Source organism: Notechis scutatus, chromosome 1 (assembly GCF_049901735.1).
Source record: "Notechis scutatus isolate UNSWTSFEM ecotype Mainland chromosome 1, rNotScu1.2, whole genome shotgun sequence".
NCBI classification, from domain to species: domain Eukaryota; kingdom Metazoa; phylum Chordata; class Lepidosauria; order Squamata; family Elapidae; genus Notechis; species Notechis scutatus.
Window position 1 is genome coordinate 301,532,675 of NC_142009.1, and position 22,523 is coordinate 301,555,197.

The following is a 22,523-nucleotide window of genomic DNA, read 5'->3' on the forward strand; positions in this document are numbered from 1 at the left end:
CCATTACAGAGTCACATGAAAACATGTTCCCAGCCATTGCATGAAGATACTTTTGGTGGACATCTAAAAGTGGGCTTAGCACAGATTGCTGCAATGGAAATCTCACGTGGCAACCACCGGGATAACAAGGCTGTGGTTCGTTACTTGCCTTGGCTGTATCATCCTCCATCGGCAATGCAACAAGGGTAAAAAGCCTTGGTCATGACTAGATTAAAAATACAAACTTGAAATAGGTCACCAAATGGTGGGCCAAAGAGGAAACTTTGCACATTCATGACTGGTATAGACATATTCTTATCATTAAAACCATGGATCCAACAGGTGTTATCATTACAATTTATATATCAAAATGGAAGATATATACTGTACATGAGAAACTACTTAGTGACAAAGTATTATGGTTTGACTACTAGAATAACTGATTCTCCTGCAGATAATTGCGGGTGGTGGTGGTGGAATCCTAACATTGCTAAGCTATCATATCATTATCCAAGAAGGTCAAAAGTGGGAATTCTACTTAAGCAGCATACTAACCTGGGGCTGCTCTTGAAGATCACTCAGCAGCTATGATGATTCTAGAATGTGGTGGTGCCAGAAGTTAATGGATACACTACGGTAATGTAAGGACCTGCCTCAGCTACTCTTGAAACAATTAGTTATCAAAAGGAACTTTTACTGAGAGAAAATGGTTGCAAAGAAGTCAGGTTGAATCTGAAGTCAGGCTGAATTTGAATCAGAATCTGCACAAAGCGTTAAGCTATTCTTCCCAATTCAAACCCCACTGCCTTTCACCAGTCCAATGCTGCCTAGGTGTTTTGAGAACTCCAAAGCATTAGTTGGATAGCAGTTCATCCCCAGATTGTAGTGACCTTGGTGTCAGGCTAGAATCAGCTGGGAGGAAGCCCATCTGTCTTCAAGATAGCCCCGCTCCCTAAATCCCATGCAGTTACAGCAAAAGCGGAAGCATGCAGAGAATGCAACCCCAATAACCTCTTCCCCTCATCTTCATCGGAATGGCAGAGTCCCAGCAGCAGACCTGACATGTACATGCATATAATCCCATTCCTTGTAAACTGCATTGGCTTCCAGGAATCTTCCAATGTAATTTAAGGTGTTGATTATTACCTATAAAGTTTTAATGGATGGCATCCAAGTTATTTGGGATGGGCTAATTAATTCCACCCATCCCACAAGATCCTACAAGGTGGGCATGCCTTATTTTGAATAACATAGTTATATGAGACGCCAGAAATATACTTTCTCTGTCGCAGGGTATGCCTTATGAAACAGCATTTCCCACCCACCCCCAAAAGAATTAGGATGATTTTGAACCTCATGACATTACATAAGGTGCTTAAAATTTTATTTTTCCTACAGGGATTGTGCCAAGATGCTAGATAACCCCTGTTGTTTGAGCTATTGGCAGGCAGAGATTGGCCTTGGATGTGTTATGTTTTTCTCTGTGCTGTTTTAAGATTTTTGTTTAATTGTCAATTTTTACTTCAATTTCTTGCCATGTCTTTTCAACAAAAGATGATATTCCTAGGATAGTCATCAATCCCAAGGGCAGACATCTACATTAGAATAGTAATAATGGTATATTAGTCATAAATTGATTATCTAGAATGGTATTCTTAGTATGTATGCTTTTCAAATAATACGTATATTTGATAAACTTGAAACCAAAATATATGTTCTTTCTTTACAGGCCCAAAGAATTCATTGAATGTGTGTCTCATATTCGACTGCTCTCTTGGCTACTGTTGGGGTCTCTGACACATAATGTTGTCTGTCCAAATTCCCCTTCAGTTTGTATGCCCATTCCATTGGATGCAGGTTCCCATGTTGCCGATCATTTAATTGTCATCCTGATTGGGTTTCCGGAGCAATCCAAGGTAAGAGATTTGCAGGATGATGATCACTTTATAATATACCACTAAACAAAATAAATGTAAAGTCTTGAGCATGATCCTAAAATCCTTCTAGAACATGGGTGTCAAACTCGTGCTGTCATGTTGCCATCACATGACATTTCCCAACTTTCCCCCCCTCGCAGGGCTGGGGTGGGCGTGGCCTGCATGTGACACATCCAGCCCATGGGCCACCAGTTTGACACCCCTGTTCTAGAAGTTGCCATCAAAATGTAATTTTTATAGTGACAGATGGTGAGATGATTAAGTATATGAAAAATATTTATAGTAAACCTGACCAATCTCAAGTTCACTTAGCAAATTACTCAGCTTTTTTCTTTGGAACCTCTATTTTTAAGGTTGCATAATTACTGTCAAAATTAACAAAAGCTGTGGTATTCCCTCATTAATGAGAATTTTTCTACTATTTATTTTTCCAACATGTAGTTTTCAAGCTTGTTTATTTCTTTGCCTTGTTTCAGTGCATGAATATAAACTAGTAATTTAAGTATGAATGTCATATCACTCCTCTGACAGGAAAGAGAGTTTCAGAAAATTCTTGACAGATTCATTATAATTTCAGATTATGTGTATGTGTGTGTATCTACTAGAACAATGAATTGTTATGCTGTTATATTCTGAAAGACAAGATACACATTCCTTAAAGTGTTTTTTCAAGCAAAACAAAGACTTTGTTTTCCTTATTTTTCTTCCCGCAGACATCTGTCTTGCATATGTGTTCTCTCTTCCATGCCTTTATATTTGCTCAGCTGTGGACAGTATATTGTGAACAAGCTGCAGTTGCTCCCACAGTCCAAAATCAAAATGAATTTAGTTTTACAGCAATCCTCACAGCTCTGGAATTTTGGAGCCGAGTAACACCAAGCATCCTCCAGCTGATGGCACATAACAAGGTGGTGAGTCAGATATAATGATCCCAACTACATGTACATGCACAGAAATAAATTTGCAGAAGTGCACAGTTCATACTCATAGACATCTTCATATTGGCTAGATATTGTTTAACATAACTTGTTAAAACTCAGCTCAAATATCTAACCTGGTATAAGACCTGGTTGTTTTAATCAAGAATTTAAAAAAGTGAAGCATTTTTTTCATTTGGGGGAAGGAGAGCTTATAGAAAAAAATTAGTACTTTAAATTGTCCCATTATGTCCTGATTATAGCCAATTTTGGAATGACATCCAAAGCTTGATGTGATCCTCAAAGGACTTGAAGTTATGTGCACTTATTCTTTATTGTTTTTAATAATTATGATCTCTCTCTCCCTCCCTCCCTCTCCCTCCCACTCTTTCTCTCTCTGCCTCAGCAATGCTATTCAATTAAACCACGGGTGTCAAACTCGTGGCCCATGGACTGGATGTGTCATGAGCTGGCCATGCCCACTCCCAGTTTAGTGAAGGGGAAAAAAGTCGTGATACATCACGTTGTTGTCATGTGATGCAAGCTTGACACCCCTGAATTAAACAAAAGAAAGGGAGGGTCCTTTAGATCCTCTAGCTTTATAGATTTTGTTTTTAGGTAGACAGTTTAAATATGAGGAAGCATGGCTAAAAGGGAAAGTTAGCCTGCTTCTGCTATAGCTGGTCTATTATTATAGATTCTTTTGCAGGTTCACATTTATGCTATATTACTAACGATGCTTGCACAATACTTCATATAAATACAGCATGTGACAAAGTGTATCTTACCTACAAAATCCTTATGTGAACATAATGAGTTGTAGATAAATACCACCATGATTGGGTAGAAATTTACAATGGAAGATAGAAAAGGACATGGTCACCAATGCGTATGTGCTTCATTCCATTTAATCTAGAAGCGATCGCTTGTCAAACCCATGGCATGAGAAATGCCTAATATATAAATCCTGTTAGACTGCCAATGGGACTGATTTAAATTTCAAATATTTCCACTGTGTCTGCCTGCAGTGTTTTGAAATGTAATTAACTGGTCCTTCCAAGTAATGAAGAACACAGTTCAGAAAGAAAGTAACTTTGTTAGTAATATTATAAGGGCATCTGTTATGCAGAAGTTGGAAGGCACGGTGCATCATTTTGTTACATTTACTGTAGAATGTAATTCTGAAGAAGTATTATAGAGATATGATACCTCTTATTAAAGGTAAACTTAAATTTGCATTTTAATTATTTAATGTGAAATCTCAATCTCTCCCTGTTTATCTAAAAATGTTAATCAAGTTAGAGTAATAGTATGAACCATTTATTTTTTGCTTTCATGATATTATTATACTGCTCATTCATTTTATTGCAGTATGTCTCTCTTTTATCCCAGATGGTAGAAATGGTGTGTCTCCATGTGATCAGTTTAATGGAGGCTTTGCAAGAATGTAATTCCACCATTTTTGTCAAGGTAGGTCAGCCCTTGGGGGGGGAGGCAGGAAACTTTTTAAAATGGCTGAAATACAGAGGGTTTGTCATATGTGCTTCCTGGTCTTCCAAGCACTCCTATGCATTGTTTTTTTTATTTAAAAAAAAGGCTTTTGAAGATTTATGGGCTTTCTAAAGCAGGGGTCGCAACCTTTTGGACCTCAGGGACCACTACCTCATAATTTTAAATCCCAGGTGGACCAGAGACCCTGAGAAAATCCTCCAAAAAGTCTGCAGGAAAATTCCTCACTCCATTTTCCTATCAATTGATTATTCTTTACTTGGGATCGCAGGATACCGTCTTCAGCTCCGTTCTCAGGGGGGGGGGAGAGAGAGAGGGAGAGAGAGAGACTGAGACTTTTGGCTTCATGCAAAGAAAGCAGTAGAAGCAGCAGAAGTCTTTCTTTCTCTATCCCAAACTCTGCCAGAAATGAGACTTTGTGAGACTTGTCGTGCCAGCGTAGCCTCTTGGAGCAGGATCCCAAAGACTCATTTCTGGCAGAGTTTGGGGGAGAGAAAGAAAGACTTCTGCTGCTTTCCAGCCAAAAGCAGAAGAAGAAAAAAGTGGAAAGAAGCAACCTGGTGGCCAGGCGAGGCACGTTCTCCCCCTCCGCCCTTTCCCTCCTCCCCTCACTACCTTGTGTTGTTTGCAATGCAAGTGATGAAAGCCTTGTGTTCCCGCGGGCCATGTGGGTGGTGCAGCCTTGTGTTTCTGCACAGCCTGGATTAATTACTTTGGGGGGTGCTTTGGGGGTGATATTTCTCTGCGGACCACCAGTGGTCCTCGGCCCACTGGTCGGCGACCACTGTTCTAAAGCAATGTTTGATGGAGTATAAAGTGCTGTAGAGAGAAGCTTCACATATAACTTTTCAGGAATTAAAAAAAAGATTCCAGTAATTAAATGCAGCTGTTAAAATATTTTTCAGTTATATAACTTGGCTATAGTGATGTCCAAAATGGATGTAATTATTAATAAGAGGGACAGCATGTGATTACTGGTTCCTTTATGGTTTTGTTCTAATAATTTTGGAGAAAAAGAATTACATTATACAAAACAGCATGTTGCCAATGGATAAAGGATGTTTTGTATTTGGACTATTACGGTATATTGGAAAACGTTCTCAGGAATGCTGCAGGAAGGAATAAAAGGTTTGGCACGGCTTACCACTTGTACCTCCCTTCTGGCTTACATTTTGGAAGAATAATATTGCTTTAAGCCATTTCCCTTTCTAGAGAAAGCCCTGTGGTCTTTTACCCACTTACACCTAATCACAGTATAAAGGAAGATGTCCTGGTGATGTCTTTTTTTGTGCTAGGTTCTTAAGACATCATTCTTATCACATTTCCAGTTCATGACAAAAGCTGACGGCATCCCTAGCTGTACTAGTGTTAAAGAAATTAATGTTTTCCATTTCAAGCTAATAGCATCTGATGGGAGTTTCATGGCATGTAAAATCTAGTATGTTTCACTCACAAGTCAAAGGCAGGTGTTCTATAGTGGTGATCAGAACAGTGCTTAATGGTTGTTTCTCTGGTCCCTGGTTACTCTTAGATGCTGCCATTATACTGCTCTCCTTCTGAAGAGTTGGCTTAAGATGCTGGAGGTCCACAAAGCTAGAGGGCTGCTCAGTGTTTGATTGTAAGATCTCAGGCCACCCAGGTTCTCCCTTCTTTTAAACCATCTCAAAGACTTTATTTAGTCTTATTGTTTGCAGATGGGGGACATGTGGCAGTATATAGTGCTGTGGCAGCTTTTAGCCTCATCTATAGTCACTTCAGTAATTTCATACAAATCACCCTATGGATAAAAAAGTGGGAATATTCTTCTACCCCACCCCCAATTGCTCACTCGTAGAAACTACTAAGATTGGAAAGTTGACTGTATGGAACAAATCTGAATTGGCTTCCTAGGGCTTGGGAGAGTAAAAACAATGGCATTGTGTATATACCTTGAAATCTGTAAAAGTGACAGAGAGAATTTTAAAAAGCATCTCTGCACATGTATTTGGTTCCCAATGTTTTGGTTGGAAGAACATACAAAATAGTGCTTTATTTCTAGGAAGATGAGAATCAAAGATAATGTGCATCTACTTAAGGATGCAAGCTGACATGTCATTGCATGCTTTTTAAATTCAAGATAAGAAGCATTTGCTCACAAATACATATTTTAAGTGATTATATAAGCAAACAGTTCATGTGGAAACATTAAATAGGTACATTTCATATATCCATGAATGGGATTCTAGAACTTTGTTGGATTCATAGACACAGCTTCAAAAATAGCTGCATTACTATTTTTCAATATTTCCACATGAACACACTTATGTGATGCCTTTCAAAACTGTGTGTGTGCTCTTGATATATTTTTTTAATCATAAACAGGGCAAAAATAATGCTCACAAAGAACAGTTGTGAGCATAGAAACTGCCTTTCCAAATCAGATAATCTATCCAGCATTTCTCTATTTCTGCTACAGGATATTGATGGCCTTACCTTGTTATTTGGCATCAGAAATAACAAGGTATATTGCTTTGGAATCTGAGGTTTTTATTTAGCCTTCATGGTTAGGAAATATTGATGGTAAATCCAATCTGTGTCTAATGAAAAGTGTCCTTGATCACAAGTTTAGATGTCCAGGTCTTCTCTGATAAGAAAGTGAGCAAGTTCAATATCGTTTGTAACAAGAGGATTATTTCATGCTTGGTCAGGAACAATCCATAAACGGTTATAATTGCATATTACTCCAAGTAGTTTGGGGTTTTTTCTTGCACAGAAGAAAGAAATCCCCCCCCACATTTCTCCTTTGTGGATAGTTGACGATCACTATAATTATAATGTGGTTAAACACATTGTTGAAATGGTTATTCCTTCATTGGGATTCCCTAAATAATATCGTTTCTCATAAGGTGCATTAAATAAGGACCGCCCTGACCCCATCGGTGGAACTCAGCCAAATATTATATCATCCACTCTTGCCAATGAAATCATGTTCTCTGAATAGTGCTTTAGCTCATTCTGTTAATACTGATTCAATTTTGCATGATGGTAGGAGCTTGATTGGAAAAAACTGAAAAATGATATCATTTAGAGGAACCTTGTAGAACAGTATGTCCAGTTTTTAAAATAATCTTAGATAACATATAAAAAATACCTCAACTTTTAAAATAAATGTGCCTTACAATTAAATTACACCAGTTGTCAGATGTGCCTCATCCAAAACCCAAGAAAGAACTCCCGCAACTCCATTGTTGTAGAGAAAAGGTACTTTTATTATGTTTGAAGTGATAGCAACAAAAGAAAGCAAGATCTGAGGCAAATAGGCACGGAAATTACATATTGAAAGTAAATCCCAAGTTCCCTCCCCCAAGGGTCCAGACTGGACATCCAATCTGAAGTGCTTATAGTGTCATGTTGGGTACATCTTCAGGTGGATATTCCCTCATCTGGTATGCCAAGACGGTTGACCTTGGCTCTGCAGAGATAAGTCCATCCAGTTGCGCAATAAGCAGGAAAGCATTCCCTCCATTTTAGTTCACATAGAAACCTTTTTCACTCTCCAGCAAACTCCCCACCAATACCAAATTTCCCCTCCCCCCGTTTCTATGACAACCGACAAGAAGCAAGCAGCATGAGGTGTCAAGAAAATGTCGTGGAGGCTGACACCAGCCCTTTTATTTTCTTCCACCATCCCAATAATGAGAATCTGAATATACCGGAAACAACTGTTGCTAACAGCAAAGCTTCCCAGGTTAAGAAAATAGATAAACACTTGTATGTGATAATAACATTACAGGTTATTTTTCAAAGTGGCTCACATAAATATTCAGTGCTGCAAACTCATAACTTACTGAGCCATAGTGCCTTACTTTCTGGTTAACCTCAAAAGCAGGGGTGTCAAACTCGCAGCCAGTGGGCTGGATGCGTCATATGCTGGCCCTGCCCGTGCCCAGTTTAGCAAAAGGGAAAAAAACGTTCTGATATGTCATGTGACAATGCCATGAGGACACGAGTTTGACACACCTGCTCTAAAGGGTGCTATATTTTTAGGAACTATATACTCCAACTACAATGTGACATTTTTGATCATATTTATTTATTAGGGATTTTTTTGTAGTGCCTTTATTCCTTTATAAGCAATACACCTTCCTCCTCCCATTTTCTCCACAAAAACACCTCTATGAGGAGGTTTGGACTGAGAGAGTAATTGGCTTACAATCACCCAGTTGGTTTTCATGCCTAAAGCAGGACTAGAATTCACAGTCTCCTGGTTTCTAGACCAGCAATTTCTACACCAAATCAGCTCTCATGCTACTATCTTTTCCCACCCATTTTTATTTTATTTTATTCTACATACACACATCAATATGTAAACAGTGTGGCACCTAAGCATCATACTGGTGCATCATTCTGGTGCAAACAAAAATAATAGCATTAATCATATTTCTAATGTTAATACAGATATTTGTATTAAATTATAATCTTTCATTATTTAATTATTCAATATTCCAATACATTCTTCTAATGCCAATCACCATATTATTTAAGTATACATGATAATTTCATTATTCAATTCCTTCTTTCATTTTTATTTTTATTTAAAAAAACCTCTCTTTTGGCAATCAGTGTGGTTTCAGGTCTTTACATTTCAATACAAACATGACCATAGTTACATAGTCATCTTTCTTGTTCAGTTTCATATCACTTTATTACTTATTAATATTAAATTCATTAAACTTATTTTATCCAATTTCGATTCTTATCTTATTTCATTTTTCTTACTTTACAATATTATCTAAGATTCTTATTTCATTTCTATATTTATTACATATATTACTTTTATCTGTCACATTTGCCATTTTATCAATCCTTGTTCTATTAATTATAAAAATTGTCCCCTTTAGTTGTCAATTCGAACTTACCACCTTCATTCTACATTAATAACAATATTTTCCTATCTACTAAATATCAGATATACATATATTTTACGTCAGATTCTGCATAGTATTCTTTTCTCAATCATCTTATAAATCATATATATATATTGCAAAAATATTAATCTAGTCAATTAATTATAGAAACTGATATTAGTCTTTCTATTATAAATCTCATAATTTTATGCATTAGTGATTAATATTCATATAATAAATTCCTATTTCCATATCAATTTCATTAAATTCCATATCATAATGATAATCCTTAGAAAGAAAGAAAAATCAGTTCCAATCTTATCTATTTTCAAATACTTATTGATATATATCACAACACATTACCTTGCAGAATCTCTCCTGTCCTTTATTACCCATGGTCTCTCATCCTCCTAACTATATAATTTCTTTTCATTCTTGTTTTACTTCCTGTTTCTCTTTATTTTCTGGTCCTTTCACTTAGTTCCCCCCTTTCCCGTTATTATTCCCCTCCATTTCTCATTCCAATTATTTATTTTATCCTCCTCCCTCTCTTGATCTTTCTTCTGTAGTTCCCTCTTTTGCTTTTTCCCTTTCCTTTGTTTAATTTTCCGAACCATTCCCACTTTCATTATCACACCAAACCAGAAATTTTTAGCTTGAAATCTTTTCTCCTCTTGTTTAAATGATCGTTGCTCCACTTGATCTTCAAGACTGGTTTCCTCTTTAACTCCTCCCCCTCTGATTTTCTTTGTTCTTCGATCTGAATCGCCATTTCTAGTTTTTGTAATATATTGCTGCACATTTCCAAGCTTTCTTTGATCATTTCCTTCATATCTTGTAGATGCAGTCTCATTTCTGCAAATAATTCCCCCACTGTGTATGCTGTTCCTTTTCCCCCTCTTCCTTAATAATTATATACAATCCAAATGTCCAGTAGGTTGTTTCAACCAGCATCTTTTATATTTAATTTCAACAATTAATGTCCATAAGTCTTTGTTTCCAGGTTCTTTTCCAACTTTTTCCAAAAGTCACTGGGTGGTTCCAAAGCAATTTTTTTCAAATATCTTTCCCCTTGTGATATTCTGGTATTTCACTTTTATGGTTTTTTTTTTTATTATGATGGAGTTCCTCTTATTTTCTTTTAAGTTCCAAGTACCAATTTTAAAAAGACCAAACACTTTTCAAAGAGTCATTGACATTTTTCCTGTACCATCAGGTGGCGCTCTCAACACTATTTCCACATCCCACCCTTTCTTTCATTTTTCCCTTTTTTAGTTATAAAACTTTTATTAATGTTGCTAATTTCAATTATTAGCTAATATTTCTTTTCAACACATTCAATTCCAGCATTTATTTATGCCTGTTTAGTGTCAAAAGTCCAATAGTTATCCAATTTAATTTCCAAGCCTTTTGCACTCAAATATTTTCCTCTGAATTTTCACCTCCAAATTAGTTCATTTCAATATTCAAAGCCAGGTTTATAAGTTCCAATTTCCTTCCCTCTCTCTCTGATTGCTGATTCTACACACTTTCATCCACAATTGTTCTCTGTTTCTTAATTGTAGAGTACCTTAATGTCCATGTATTTCAGCTGGTACACACTCCGCTCACTACTTCACCACTCCAGCACAGTCTTAGTTTCCCAGACTGCTTCCCATCTTCATGGTGGCCATTTTTGACCACCGCTGCAACATGTTTCAGAGGGGGGTTATCTTGTCAGGGAAGGGAGATGCGGCTCCCCTCGACCCTTCAAGCAGTTCACCCTTTCTTCACCAACCCTCCAGGGTGGTTCTGGTCCCAATTGGTACCCTCCAAAAAGTGAGCTTGGAGCGAAACCACGCACAATCACAGATTCCGCCCTGATCACAATGGAAGAGCAACCAGAAGTCCCTCTCATGCTACTATCTATTGGAATGTGTGGGGTGATAGATCAGTTTAATATAATGAATTTATTGTTCTAATAATCCAGCTGTTTTTTCCATTACTTTGGTATCTGAAATCCAGGTTCCCTATGAGACTGACATAACCAGGGGGGGGGATTCAAAAATCTCAACAACCGGTTCACTGCCCGGTTGTTGGGTTGGCATGGCCATGGTGGATGTGGCCTACCAGAACTTCTGGGAGGGCCATTTTTTGCCTTCCCCACAGTCCGGAGACTTCCCTTGGGCCTCTGGGAGGGTGAAAACAGACTCCCCCAGGCTCTGGAGGCCCTCTGGAAGCTGGAAACAGGTCCATTTCTGGAACTTCTGGGAGGGCCATTTTTTGCCTTCCCAAAGCCTCCATGTGGACCTTTACACTCCATCCAAAACAGGCCACATGGAGATTCCTGGGAAGGGTGGGGCGGGGTAGGCGAAGCCAGCCAGTTGGTTCAACTACCGGTTTGGTGAACGAGATGTAAATTTAACATCCAATTTACCCAAACAGGCCTGAACCGGCTAAATCCCACTCCTGGACATAACTTCAGGGATGAGGAATCTGTAGCTCTTCAGACAGCTGTTCTATCTATCATTCTGATCCAAGATCAAGAATGAGAGGAGTTATTGTCTAACAAACTCTGGAGAGTCATTGGTTTCCCACTTGTCTATAATGAATATCTTCTTTTTTTGGTTTCTTGCTTCACTAAAATTTTGCAGGAGGAAATGGCAAAAAAAAATTTTTTAAAGAAATGCCATGTGCAGGGTCCCCAAAAAAATAAGCTTTTCCGGTAAAGCTCACGGGCGCTTCATTTGAGCTTTATTTCAGAAAGCTGATGTGAACCCGAAAAGGTTGGGGATCCCTGCCATAGTGTATGACACTTTCAGCCAAAGGGCATTTTTTCATATGAACTTATGATCCTCTTGACTGTGTTTTTGATCACAAAACAAAAGAAAAAAATCCTAGTCTCATGAAAGTCTAACTAATACATTTAAAAAAGGGTTTATGAGAGTGAAAGAAAGAGAAGTAATGGTGTGAATTAGCTTTCGGTGATTCCTTTCTTGGCTGTCTTCCTTCATGAGTTTTGTGCTTGAAAACTCTCAAATGGAAAGAAAGAGACATCTAGTCAATGGCAGAAGTTTCCATCAAAACTGACAGAGATCTTTCATCATGGAAATAAAAAGATTGAAAGCAGCATCTGTTGGCATCAGATTTATTATTGTAGTTGAAGGTTTTAAGGCAACTTTTCCTAAACCTAGTGCTCTCCCCCTAATGCTTGAATAATTTGGCTTGGCAATTCTAAAATTTGAAATCCCAAACTATCTAGTCAGTGCCAGCTTGGGTGTGGCTGCAACAAGCTGCTCCCCTACCCCTAATGTGGACAAATGAAAAATACAAGCAGATGTCCATTTTTGATACCAAACCTGGCAAAAGTCATTAGTTTCAGATAGCAGGTGTATAACAAAATACAACACTTCTAAAAACAATAAGCAAACCTTCCATGTTTAGATTGCTCCCATTATATAGAAGGCTGCTTGTAGTCGTTTGCCACATGCATGAAGCCATGTTCTAGATCAGGGGTCCCCAACCTGTGGGTCACAGCCTACTAGTGGACTGTGAGGGGATTGTAATCCTCACTTGCACAAGCAGTGGGCAAGCATATGTGGTGTGTTTCATTTGCACAAGCGGCAGGCATGTGTGCATGCCTCTCACAAGGAATCATCCCCCCCTTCCCCAGCTGGTCCACAAAGCCGGAAACATTGGGGAATTAGAGACAACTGAACACTTTTATTTTTCCTATCAATATTGCCAGTGAAGTGCCATGAAGACAAAAGGCCTTAATCCAGATGACACATTAACTGTTGCTTCATCATACAATGATGACACCATGCAAAGTTTCAATTGGATTGTTTTAGTTGAAAAGTATTTGATGTGATCTATGCTCTGTTTTAGATTAATGCTTAAATATAACATTTTGAATAATTGTTGGTACTTTGAATACTTTGATAAATAAAAAAGATTCTAAATTTGTACTTCAACAGTAAAGTATATTGGAATCCTGGACATTATTTCTAGGAAAATATTTTAATGAAGCTGCCTGTGTACATTATAAATGGATGTTATTACTAGGTTTATTTTGTAATATAATAATATGGTGGCTATTATAAATATATTATGAACATGCTGAATACTGATTTTTTATCCCTTTCTATCAGCTCATCCCAATGTGGTTACCAATGATTCAATCCAATCTAAAGGTAGGTTCACCTTAATGTGTTCCCAGATGTTAACATTTGTTTTAACTGAATAACAGTATATTAAATTATGCATCTATTCCAAATTGAACTCATCAGCTATGTTACTCCAAGACTCTGTTTGCATAAACATAGTTTAACTGATGTCTAGTAAATACAGGCATGCATGGCTGTCAGTGAAAAACATCCAGAGTTGTTCTGTCAAGAATGCAAGGACTTTTTTTTAATAGGTGAAAGAAGGTAGAGTGCAGCAGTTTTCTGCTGATGGAAGGGGAAAGTAAATTGTTATTTCCTTTTGGTCTCCCCAGCCACTCCCTTACTAGTTCAGACTTCCAAGGGCAAGGGGAGGAAGAAAGTGAGAAGCCCAGTTTGCATCCTGTTTCCCTCTCAGGTTCTTCCTTTTTCTCCACACCCTGGATCCACTCCACCTTTTTGTCTTAATAAAATTATGTGTGGAATGTGTCCTTTCCCTTTTAAAGGGCCAGAGGAAGACCAGCATAAACTCACATAAGATGATCCAACAATAATTATATTTGCATAAGTATATAAAAATAGCCAGAATAACCAAAAGGGAGAGCGAGAAAAGTGAGTGCTTCCTGTGGAGCTCGAAAGAATGAGTACCCCAAGCTTTATGGAATATCAAAAAGAAGCAAACCTCTTAACAGCCAAAACAAAACCAACTAAATGACAATTAAGCATGTTCAAGAATTGTGGGACGCAGAATAGGCTATGATAACTGGACGAAGGAAAAAAAAAGAGGGAGAAAATGAATTGGTTTGCTAGAACTGCTCAAAGCTTATATAGAACTGAAGGAAGCAGACCATTCTGATCAGTATTCCAACATTATGTGCAAGTCTTGTTGTAACAGTGTGAACCTACTCTGACTTAAAAGGTGTCACATTTTTAAATTTGAATTTGCAACTCCTAAAGAAAATTATTGTCTCTGTGAAACTTTCTTCCCTCCTTTATCCATAAGACTCAGTAAGGTGTGTTACAAGTGGTACTTTCAGGTTCTCAGGTACTTTCAGGTTTATGAAGGCCTTTCAGTAAACACTGCTGCTTCTTACTGGATTATCTCATTATGGCCTATTCTTGTTTTCACTCTTTGATGGCTGAATTGATTCTGAATTTTTAGGATGATGTAGGCTTAAGCCAAGGTGGTGCAGTGGTTAGAGTGCAGTACTGCAGGCTACTTCTGCTAACTGCCTGCTGCCTGCAATTTGGCAGTTCAAATCTCACCAGACTCAAGGGTGACTCAGCCTTCCATTCTTCCAAGGTGGGTAAAATTAGGAGCCAGATTGTTGGGGGCAATATGCTGACTCTAAACCACTTAGATTGGGCTGTAAAAGCACTGTGAAGCGGTCTATTAGTCTATGTGCTCTTGCTCTTGCTATTAATCATTGTTAAAGTTGCTTTGAGTTGATTATTATTATTTTTTAAAAAAACCTAGAGAACTGACAGTAAAACTTGTACATATTTTAACAGCATTTATCTGCTGGCCTTCAGCTCCGCCTGCAAGCTATTCAGAACAACGTGAACCATCATAGCCTTAGAATGTTACAGGGATCCGTTCAGATGAACACCAACACCTCTGTCCTTCGCAAGTGGCTGCAGTGTACACAGTTCAAAATGGCTCAAGTGGAAATCCAGTCATCTGAAGCAGCATCTCAGTTTTATCCTTTATGAGTTGGGGGAAATGTTCTGTGAACCTGTTAGTCTAGCAATAATAGGGCTAAAGCTATAAGACAATGGCCATCTTTAGAAACCATACAACAGTACTGTAGCTCCGTTTTTGTTTTGTTCTTGTAGAGAGAAAAAAGGTGAAATGGCTGAAGACAGTGGGCTGCCTGTGTCCCCCAGTAACCAAAAGCATGTTTTGGCTGATGCATAACATTTACAGGAATATTCTATGAAATGAGGGGTTTGCTCACTAAAGCCTGAGCCAATGCATATAGCTGGCTGTTTAAATATATGTATTTTAAAATATTGATTTATAAAAGAAAATGATTTGTTTTGCCCCCTTGGATTTATTAGCACATATACACAGGACCTGTATATACACACAAAGTGTTGTGTATGTTCAGATACCTACGTGTGCTGCTGCTGTTGTTGTTTTTTACATTATAACAAAGTCAGCTGCATTTTTGTTGTCTTCATACTTAAACTTGGTAATGCAATAAATCAGCCATCTCCAACTCATGCCCTCCAAATGCTTTGGACTACAAATGAATGTGGATGCGATGGGTTTGGATGATGTGAGCTGTAGCCCAACACATCTGGTGACCACCAGATTGAGGGATGCCAAAACTTTTTTTTTCCATTATAAAATAGTTACCTTGCAATTTCCCAGGATTTCCCTTTTCATTTCCCCCCGCAATTTCTATCAGCAACTTGCAAGCGTGGCCTGTGCTAAGAAGAAAAGAAAAAGAAAAAAGAAAAGAAAAGAAAAGAAACCCTTCCAGATTAAACACTCATTACCCCTCTCTTCATGTTGTGCACCTCTACCCCTTCCAAGCTGGGGTAGGAGAGGCATCATTTTGGGGTCAATGCTGGCATTTTGCCCAGGGGAACGAGACATCCAAAGCCAATTCTGCTTACTTACAAAGTGCACTTAGAAATTAGGTGGGTAAACTGTGCCAGTTCACTTGTCTTTTTTAAAAAAGAACTACTGAGTAAGTTTAAGAACTTTAACTTGGTTTCATTGCCAGTATTTTTCTTGCAATTCTTAGGAAACTCTCTGCATACTACTACCTGTATGATATATGCTATTTCTTCTTATATACTTGTACACGCTGAGATTTGAAATAGGTCCCATTCATGGGGTTGCCAGAGAGAATATGGATGTTTCAGGCTTCCCTGAGGAAGAGGTTTCAGGTTATAAATTTACATACAGTAAATAGAAAATATATAGAACCACTGCATAAAAAAAAACCAATGTTAACTATTTTTTAAAAGTGAATTTTAATAGCATTGAAAGAGACTGATCCACTGAGATGTATAGAAGAGCCACTGGCTGCAGTGGACTTCGGATCAGCATCTTTGAATAGCAGAACCTCTTGTACTTAAAACTTTTTGTGTGTATACATAACTGAAAAATATTGAATTTATTGCTGTAATCTATTGAAATAAAGATTTAAGCTTTCTATGAAAATGCTATTCAGAGCGTAACTCTTTAATATCATGAATAATATTGGTTAATATTCTGTAAACAAAAATAAAAATTAATACCGTATTATGCAGCACTTGCCCCCCTCCCCCATTATTATTTCCTTGAGTCTCCAGTGAAACTTGGCTGATTTTTTTTTAAAGCAAGTCTAGAGCTGGTTGTTATTAGGTTGAGATGGCACTGGAAGTCACAGGGTTACTCACTGAAGCGGGAAGTGAAAAAGCTGGAGTTGAGAGATTTTGTTTACCGCAAATTGAGTTTCCCCGTACAATCATGATGGGAACAAACCATGCCCATACCATTATCCACTTGCAGGGATATCATTAGCTGTTTAATGCCATAAATGGTATATTTTAGTTGTTCATTTGGAAAAACAGAAAGTGTTTACAGATAGACAAATTCTGCTATTATCGGCCAAAAAACAAAACAAAAAACCCCTCTCCATAAAACATAGAAATATTGTGCAGCTGTCACATGTTTTCTTCTCTAATTTGGGGGAGAAAAAAGAGGATAACCAGCAGTATGGTGAATGGATCCAATTACAAGAGCCTGAGGACATATCATCTTGAAGCTTGTCTATGTGATTGCTAAGACCTATGTTGCTGGCACCGGTTTGATGGCGCTTAATCACTCATTAGTGAATTACCTAAGTAAGAAAAATGCCCCCCAAAAGCATTTGGAAGATTACAATGAAAGATGGACATAGAAGTCCAAATTCAGTGAATAAAACAGTGATTTGTATAATATCACCATGAAGCACAGCAAGGGCATTAGAAGGGATAAGATTACGCTAGGCATTCCACCTAACCCTGTCCTTCTGTGCATTACAAAATAGCCAATGATTAGTTCTCAAATATTATGTAGGGGAATATAAAAAGTGTACCCAGAACATCCTAACAACTAGTTCACTTGATGGTGAGAAAGGAGAGCAGGACACTCAGTTCTGAAACAATACGACAGTTATATTTGGAGTTGTCTACATATATCAGGAAGAAGAATCTAATACCAATCCCATACAATGTTTCTCTGTGCTGTGGAGTTTCCTATTCTTCCCTATGATGTTCCTTACATCTGATAGACCACCTGTAAACTCCTATGATCTCAAAAACCATGCTAGCTGGAAACAAAGAAGATAAACGGAACACCTTTAGGAAAGCATCATCAGGTTATTCTTCTCTTTGCTTGTATTATTTTAAGTGCTATCTTTCAACAGTTACTCCACAGCCATTTATAAAACATGTTAAAGTTTAAAAATAGGAAGCCAAGCAGCTCTAATCACAGTACATAACAATGATTTTCCCGGAGCAAAAACTGGTTGTGAGCTATCCAGAATCATTGGGCGTTGTGCAGCATGCATATGTGACAAAGCAGCGAAATATTTATTAAATAATTTGTATCGTAACAGTTACATCATAACAGTTAAAGCAATCAAGTTATGTCTTCATCAGAATCTAATAGTGTGAAATCCCATATATAAAAAGTAACAGTAAATAAACATTTTCTGTGGCCACATAGCGATATGCCAAAGGTGCACAGAACGCTGTTACCTTCCCACCAAAGTAGTACCTATTAATCTATTTGCATTTGCATTCTTTCGAAATGTTAGGTAGGCAAGAGCTGGGTTAGGAATGGGAGCTCACCCTGTTGCGTGGTGCTTGGGTCTTAAACCCAGGCTGTCAGCTTTCCAGCTAACAAATTCAGCATCTTTAGCCATTGAGCCATCATGCCCACCAATCATCTCTCTCCCTCTCCCTCTCCCTCTCCCCCTCCCTTCCTCCCTCCCTCCCTCCCTCCATCTATCAATCTATCTATCATCTATCATCTATCTATCATCTATCTATCAACTATCATCTATCATCTATCATCTATCATCTATCATCTATCATCTATCATCTATCATCTATCACCTACCTATCTAGAGATCTATCTAGAGCCCTGGTTACACAGTGGTTAGAATGCAGTGGTTTGATTGTAAATGGATCAAGATTGACTCAGTCTTCCTTCTGAGGCTGGTAAAATGAGGACCCAGATTGTTGGGGGCAATATGCTGACTCTGTCAACTGCTTAGAGAGGGCTGTAAAGCATAAACGTGTTTTAAGTTGATTTAAACATCATCATCATCATTTTTTGATGATGATGTGTAAATAACCTTAAAACATATTTAATGTAGATTTATGTATAAATATCTTATGTATCAGTATATTAAGCTTTAAGCTTAAATTTACACATAGGTATTTACATATAAGTTTGATTTACACATAAATATGTAAAAATGCATTTTTAAAAAAGAACTGGATACAAGGATCAACTAATTACTTTTAATGTATACAGTTTTTTAGTTTACCAATGGTAGGTAATTATAGATTAAAGTGTCTGTATTGTTAGACTTCCAGGCAATAATACCATCTGTGTAACTGGTGTTATTGTAGTTCAGTTGGCTTCCCTGTTGAGTTTGAGGCTTTGCCAACCTGGCATTCTTCAGACATTTTGACAATGCTGCTGGGCAGATGAAATTGGAAAGAGTTGATGGGATTTGTAGGCTGGGCCTAGATTGGACTATTTAGCTGCTGTTCATTTCTTACAGTAAGTGGAACATTGCTCTGGACTCTCCAAGGAGTATTCTACCAAATCTGATACAGAAAGGATGGTTCTCTGAAATTTAATGAAATTCAGTGTAGAGAAAAGTAAAGTCTTACACTTAGGTAAGAAAACAAAAGTACACATATAGACTGGGTGAAAACTGTGAGAGGGATCTTGGAGTCTTAGTGGACAACCAGCTAAATATGAACCAGTGGTGTGCAGCAGCAGCCCAAAAAGCCAATGCAATCCTAAATTGCATTAACACAGGGAATCAATCAAGATCAAGTGAGGTACTAATGCCACTCTATGAAGCCTTAGTAAGACCACACTTAGAATACTGCATTCAGTTTTGGTCACCACACTATAAAGAAGATATTGAGACTCTAGAAAGAGTGCAGGATGGTTACAGGAGCTAGGCATGGCTAGTCTAGAGAAGGACTGGGGAGACATGATAGCAGTCTTCCAATATTTGAGGCGCTGCCACAAAGAGGAAGGGGTCAAGCTATGGTCCAAGGCACCTGAAGGCCAGACAAGGAATAATGGATGGAAACTGATCAAGGAGAGATTCAAATAAGGAGAAATTTTCTGACAGAACAATCAACCAATGGAATAGCTTGCCTTCGGAAGTTATGGGAACTTCGTCACTGGAGGCTTTCAAGAAGAGATTGGACTGCCATTTGTCAGAAATGGTGTAGGGTCTCCTGCTTGGGGGGGGGGGATTGGACTAGATGACTTACAAGGTCCCTTTCAACTCTGTTAATCTGTAATCTGTAGTTATGGTCAGCAAGCAGATGCCTCCACCATGAAAGTGCAGACAAGAAGATAAATACATAAAGTCCAAAGTCTTTGGAATGGTTGCAATTCATTCACTTGCCAAAGAGTCCACAAAAGCCAATGAAATGAGTATCTTATGACTTTATGCAAAAATGTTGCAGGCATCTTACTGAATGCTTTTGAAAAGTAATAAAATATTTAAAAGCCATAAATGATTTGTTTGTCCAGCTGCTGAATTATATATGGAAAGAGTTGACCTAGTGTTCCATTACTTCTATCAGATTTGCCATCATGATTTGTTGGCCAGCTTTGATAGGATCTAGCTAAATGCAATTCCAGACTGCAATGTTATCCGGTACTGACAGTGCGAAAGTGTTTCTAGGGATCTTAGCATCTAAATATGAATGTATTCCTTTGTTCCTGGTTATTTTAATAAAAATTAGAAATTGCTTCTCTATCCGAAAGGCATTAAAATAACATGAAAATAATAATAAGTTTTTTTTAATGCAACACAACACTATCATTAAGTATAATAGTTATTCTAGGAATTTTTAACTATAAATATGTTTATAGTTAAGCATTCTAGAGGAACCACTCCAATAAGTTTAGGGAGACAAACTTTCCCAGATATCTCTCTAGGAAATTCCTAACCTTTTGTTTTGGCAACTTTCTCTTCCAAAATGTTGCAGTACACAATCTTTGACCTAAATCTAATCATCAGGGAAGACCTAATGGCCAAGTAGAGTAGTAACAACTTATCCAGTTCTGCCTTGAACAATTACATCCCAACTGCACAAACAGAATATTTCTCTGCTCAAAAGTTAAAACAGTTTGCTACCTCTTTTTTTTCTGCAAGAGACTGTGTGCCTTTTAGCAGCATCAGAGGGAAGGGGAGCATCCCTAGCATTCCCCCATGAGAAGAGGGTAGGAAGTCGCTCCTGGCAATTTCTACCTATATGGCATCTGTTAAGGAGAAAGCGGATCTGTCCAGAAGAAAGGTGGTGAATCATTTGGACCGCTGTATTTCTAGAATGGGTTGTTCTAAACTTTTGCATGCTGGCACAGCAAGCCATAGCATAAGGCAGCAAATTACTTGAAATGCTTCTTTATGGCTTTTATTGCCATCTTGAAGAGGAGGCAATTTCCTTGCTATGCCAACTGAATTTTGTAATGGCGTTCAAGATTTCGCAATAATAGCCTCACCCTATTATTGGTGAGAAGAGTATGCAGGAGAAGGGAGATTTGTTTTCTCCCCCACTGGATGATTGTTAGTGCTTTTGATCCAACTTTCTCTTATTAAATGAAGTCCTTTCTGGATGGGCATGTTTTAATTATGAATCTTGGAATGTTGGTATAATCATGGCTTTATTCCAAATCTCGGCAATTGATGTTATTGATTTAATTAGAAAGATCATAGTGCCTTGTAATATTCAACAAAATCAAATCCAATTTCCGTAATGATGCCCACTTGTTAATTAATTGAGATTTATTTGTATATTTATAAGCTCTTCAGGTCCTAAGGATCTCAGGGTATGGGTTACAATCCCAAAAAATCCACACAACAAACAAGAACATGAAATAAATCTAAATAAAATCAAAAAGACTGAAGTATCAATTACCACAGTACAAAACAAAGGCACATATTATCAATGGGTAAAAATATAGTGGCTATCCTATTGAATGTCCCCAACCCTGAAGGGGAACATCAGGGTTTTTCCTGGTCCTGAGAAGGAAATCATGTTGGCACCAGTATTTCTCTATTATCCATGTGATTCCTCTAATTTGTCAGTGAGAACTGTGTTGTTTCAGAAGAGCAAGTGGAAGCGGGTGTGGTTGCTTCCTAAACATTTGAAATAGTATAAAATTCCCATGTCACATGAATTGGTGGTTTTTCTTGCCAAGATCCTGAACCAATCAAATTTTCCTGTGTTATGTGAACTCAGCCTGAATTTATGATTCAGCAAGCAGATCACTGAGTTGCATAAAATGGGGAATTAGACATAGGCCAGATGCAGATATATGTTTTAAGAAGTTCAGAATAATACATCCTGTAAAATTAATGTACAGGACCGGTCAGGACAGAAATCTTATCTAGAGAATATATGGTGCTGCTTCCAACTTCTCTGAAGTTCCATTGCCCGTTTAAAGAGGTGATTTACCTGCCTTATTTTCATTAAATACATAAAAACAAATAAGCCTCTCTTGTAGTAGAGGCTGCATTGCTTTTTTTTTCCACCACAATTTCAAGAGGTTTCCCCTGGTTTTTTGAAGAGGAAAAAGCAATTTCATCTTCTGATAGATTGCTTGTTATAGGTACAAATCAGAATGCAATCAAGGTTGAAGCACTAAAAAAAAAAAACAACAACCCCACAGCGTTCTTAGGACAATCAAGACTTAATTCATCAGCAGGGAACCTCCAAATCATCTGCTTCTTAGGCAGACAAAAACACTGGATGAATTGCTGAGTCAGTTCCTTCTCTTGTATTGCTTTTCTCTTTTATTCTGTTTTGCACCGCTGAGTATTTCTGAAGGAGCAAAGAGTTGCTTCTGCCAGTACAGGCAAATGTGAGATGGATGTATCTGTCAAAACCTAAGCAAAAATCATA

At 37.8% G+C, this 22,523-nt stretch overlaps 1 protein-coding gene across 14 annotated transcripts in view; it reads left to right on the forward strand.

Moving 5' to 3' along the window:
* Positions 1-16,548, forward strand: part of UNC79 (unc-79 subunit of NALCN channel complex) — a 134,955-nt gene extending 118,407 nt beyond the window's left edge. For 9 of the 14 annotated variants that reach the window (XM_087952097.1, XM_087952105.1, XM_087952102.1 and 6 more), the window contains 6 exons: positions 10-185; positions 1,709-1,895; positions 2,630-2,827; positions 4,205-4,303; positions 13,359-13,400; positions 14,883-16,548. In XM_087952097.1, coding sequence (XP_087808223.1) covers positions 10-185; positions 1,709-1,895; positions 2,630-2,827; positions 4,205-4,303; positions 13,359-13,400; positions 14,883-15,083 — 903 coding nt within the window. In that variant the 3' untranslated portion in view covers positions 15,084-16,548. The remainder of the gene's footprint in view (positions 1-9; positions 186-1,708; positions 1,896-2,629; positions 2,828-4,204; positions 4,304-13,358; positions 13,401-14,882) is intronic. The other 5 variants (XM_087952099.1, XM_087952100.1, XM_087952106.1 and 2 more) reach the window with 2 other exon arrangements.
* The last annotated feature ends 5,975 nt before the right edge of the window (positions 16,549-22,523 follow it).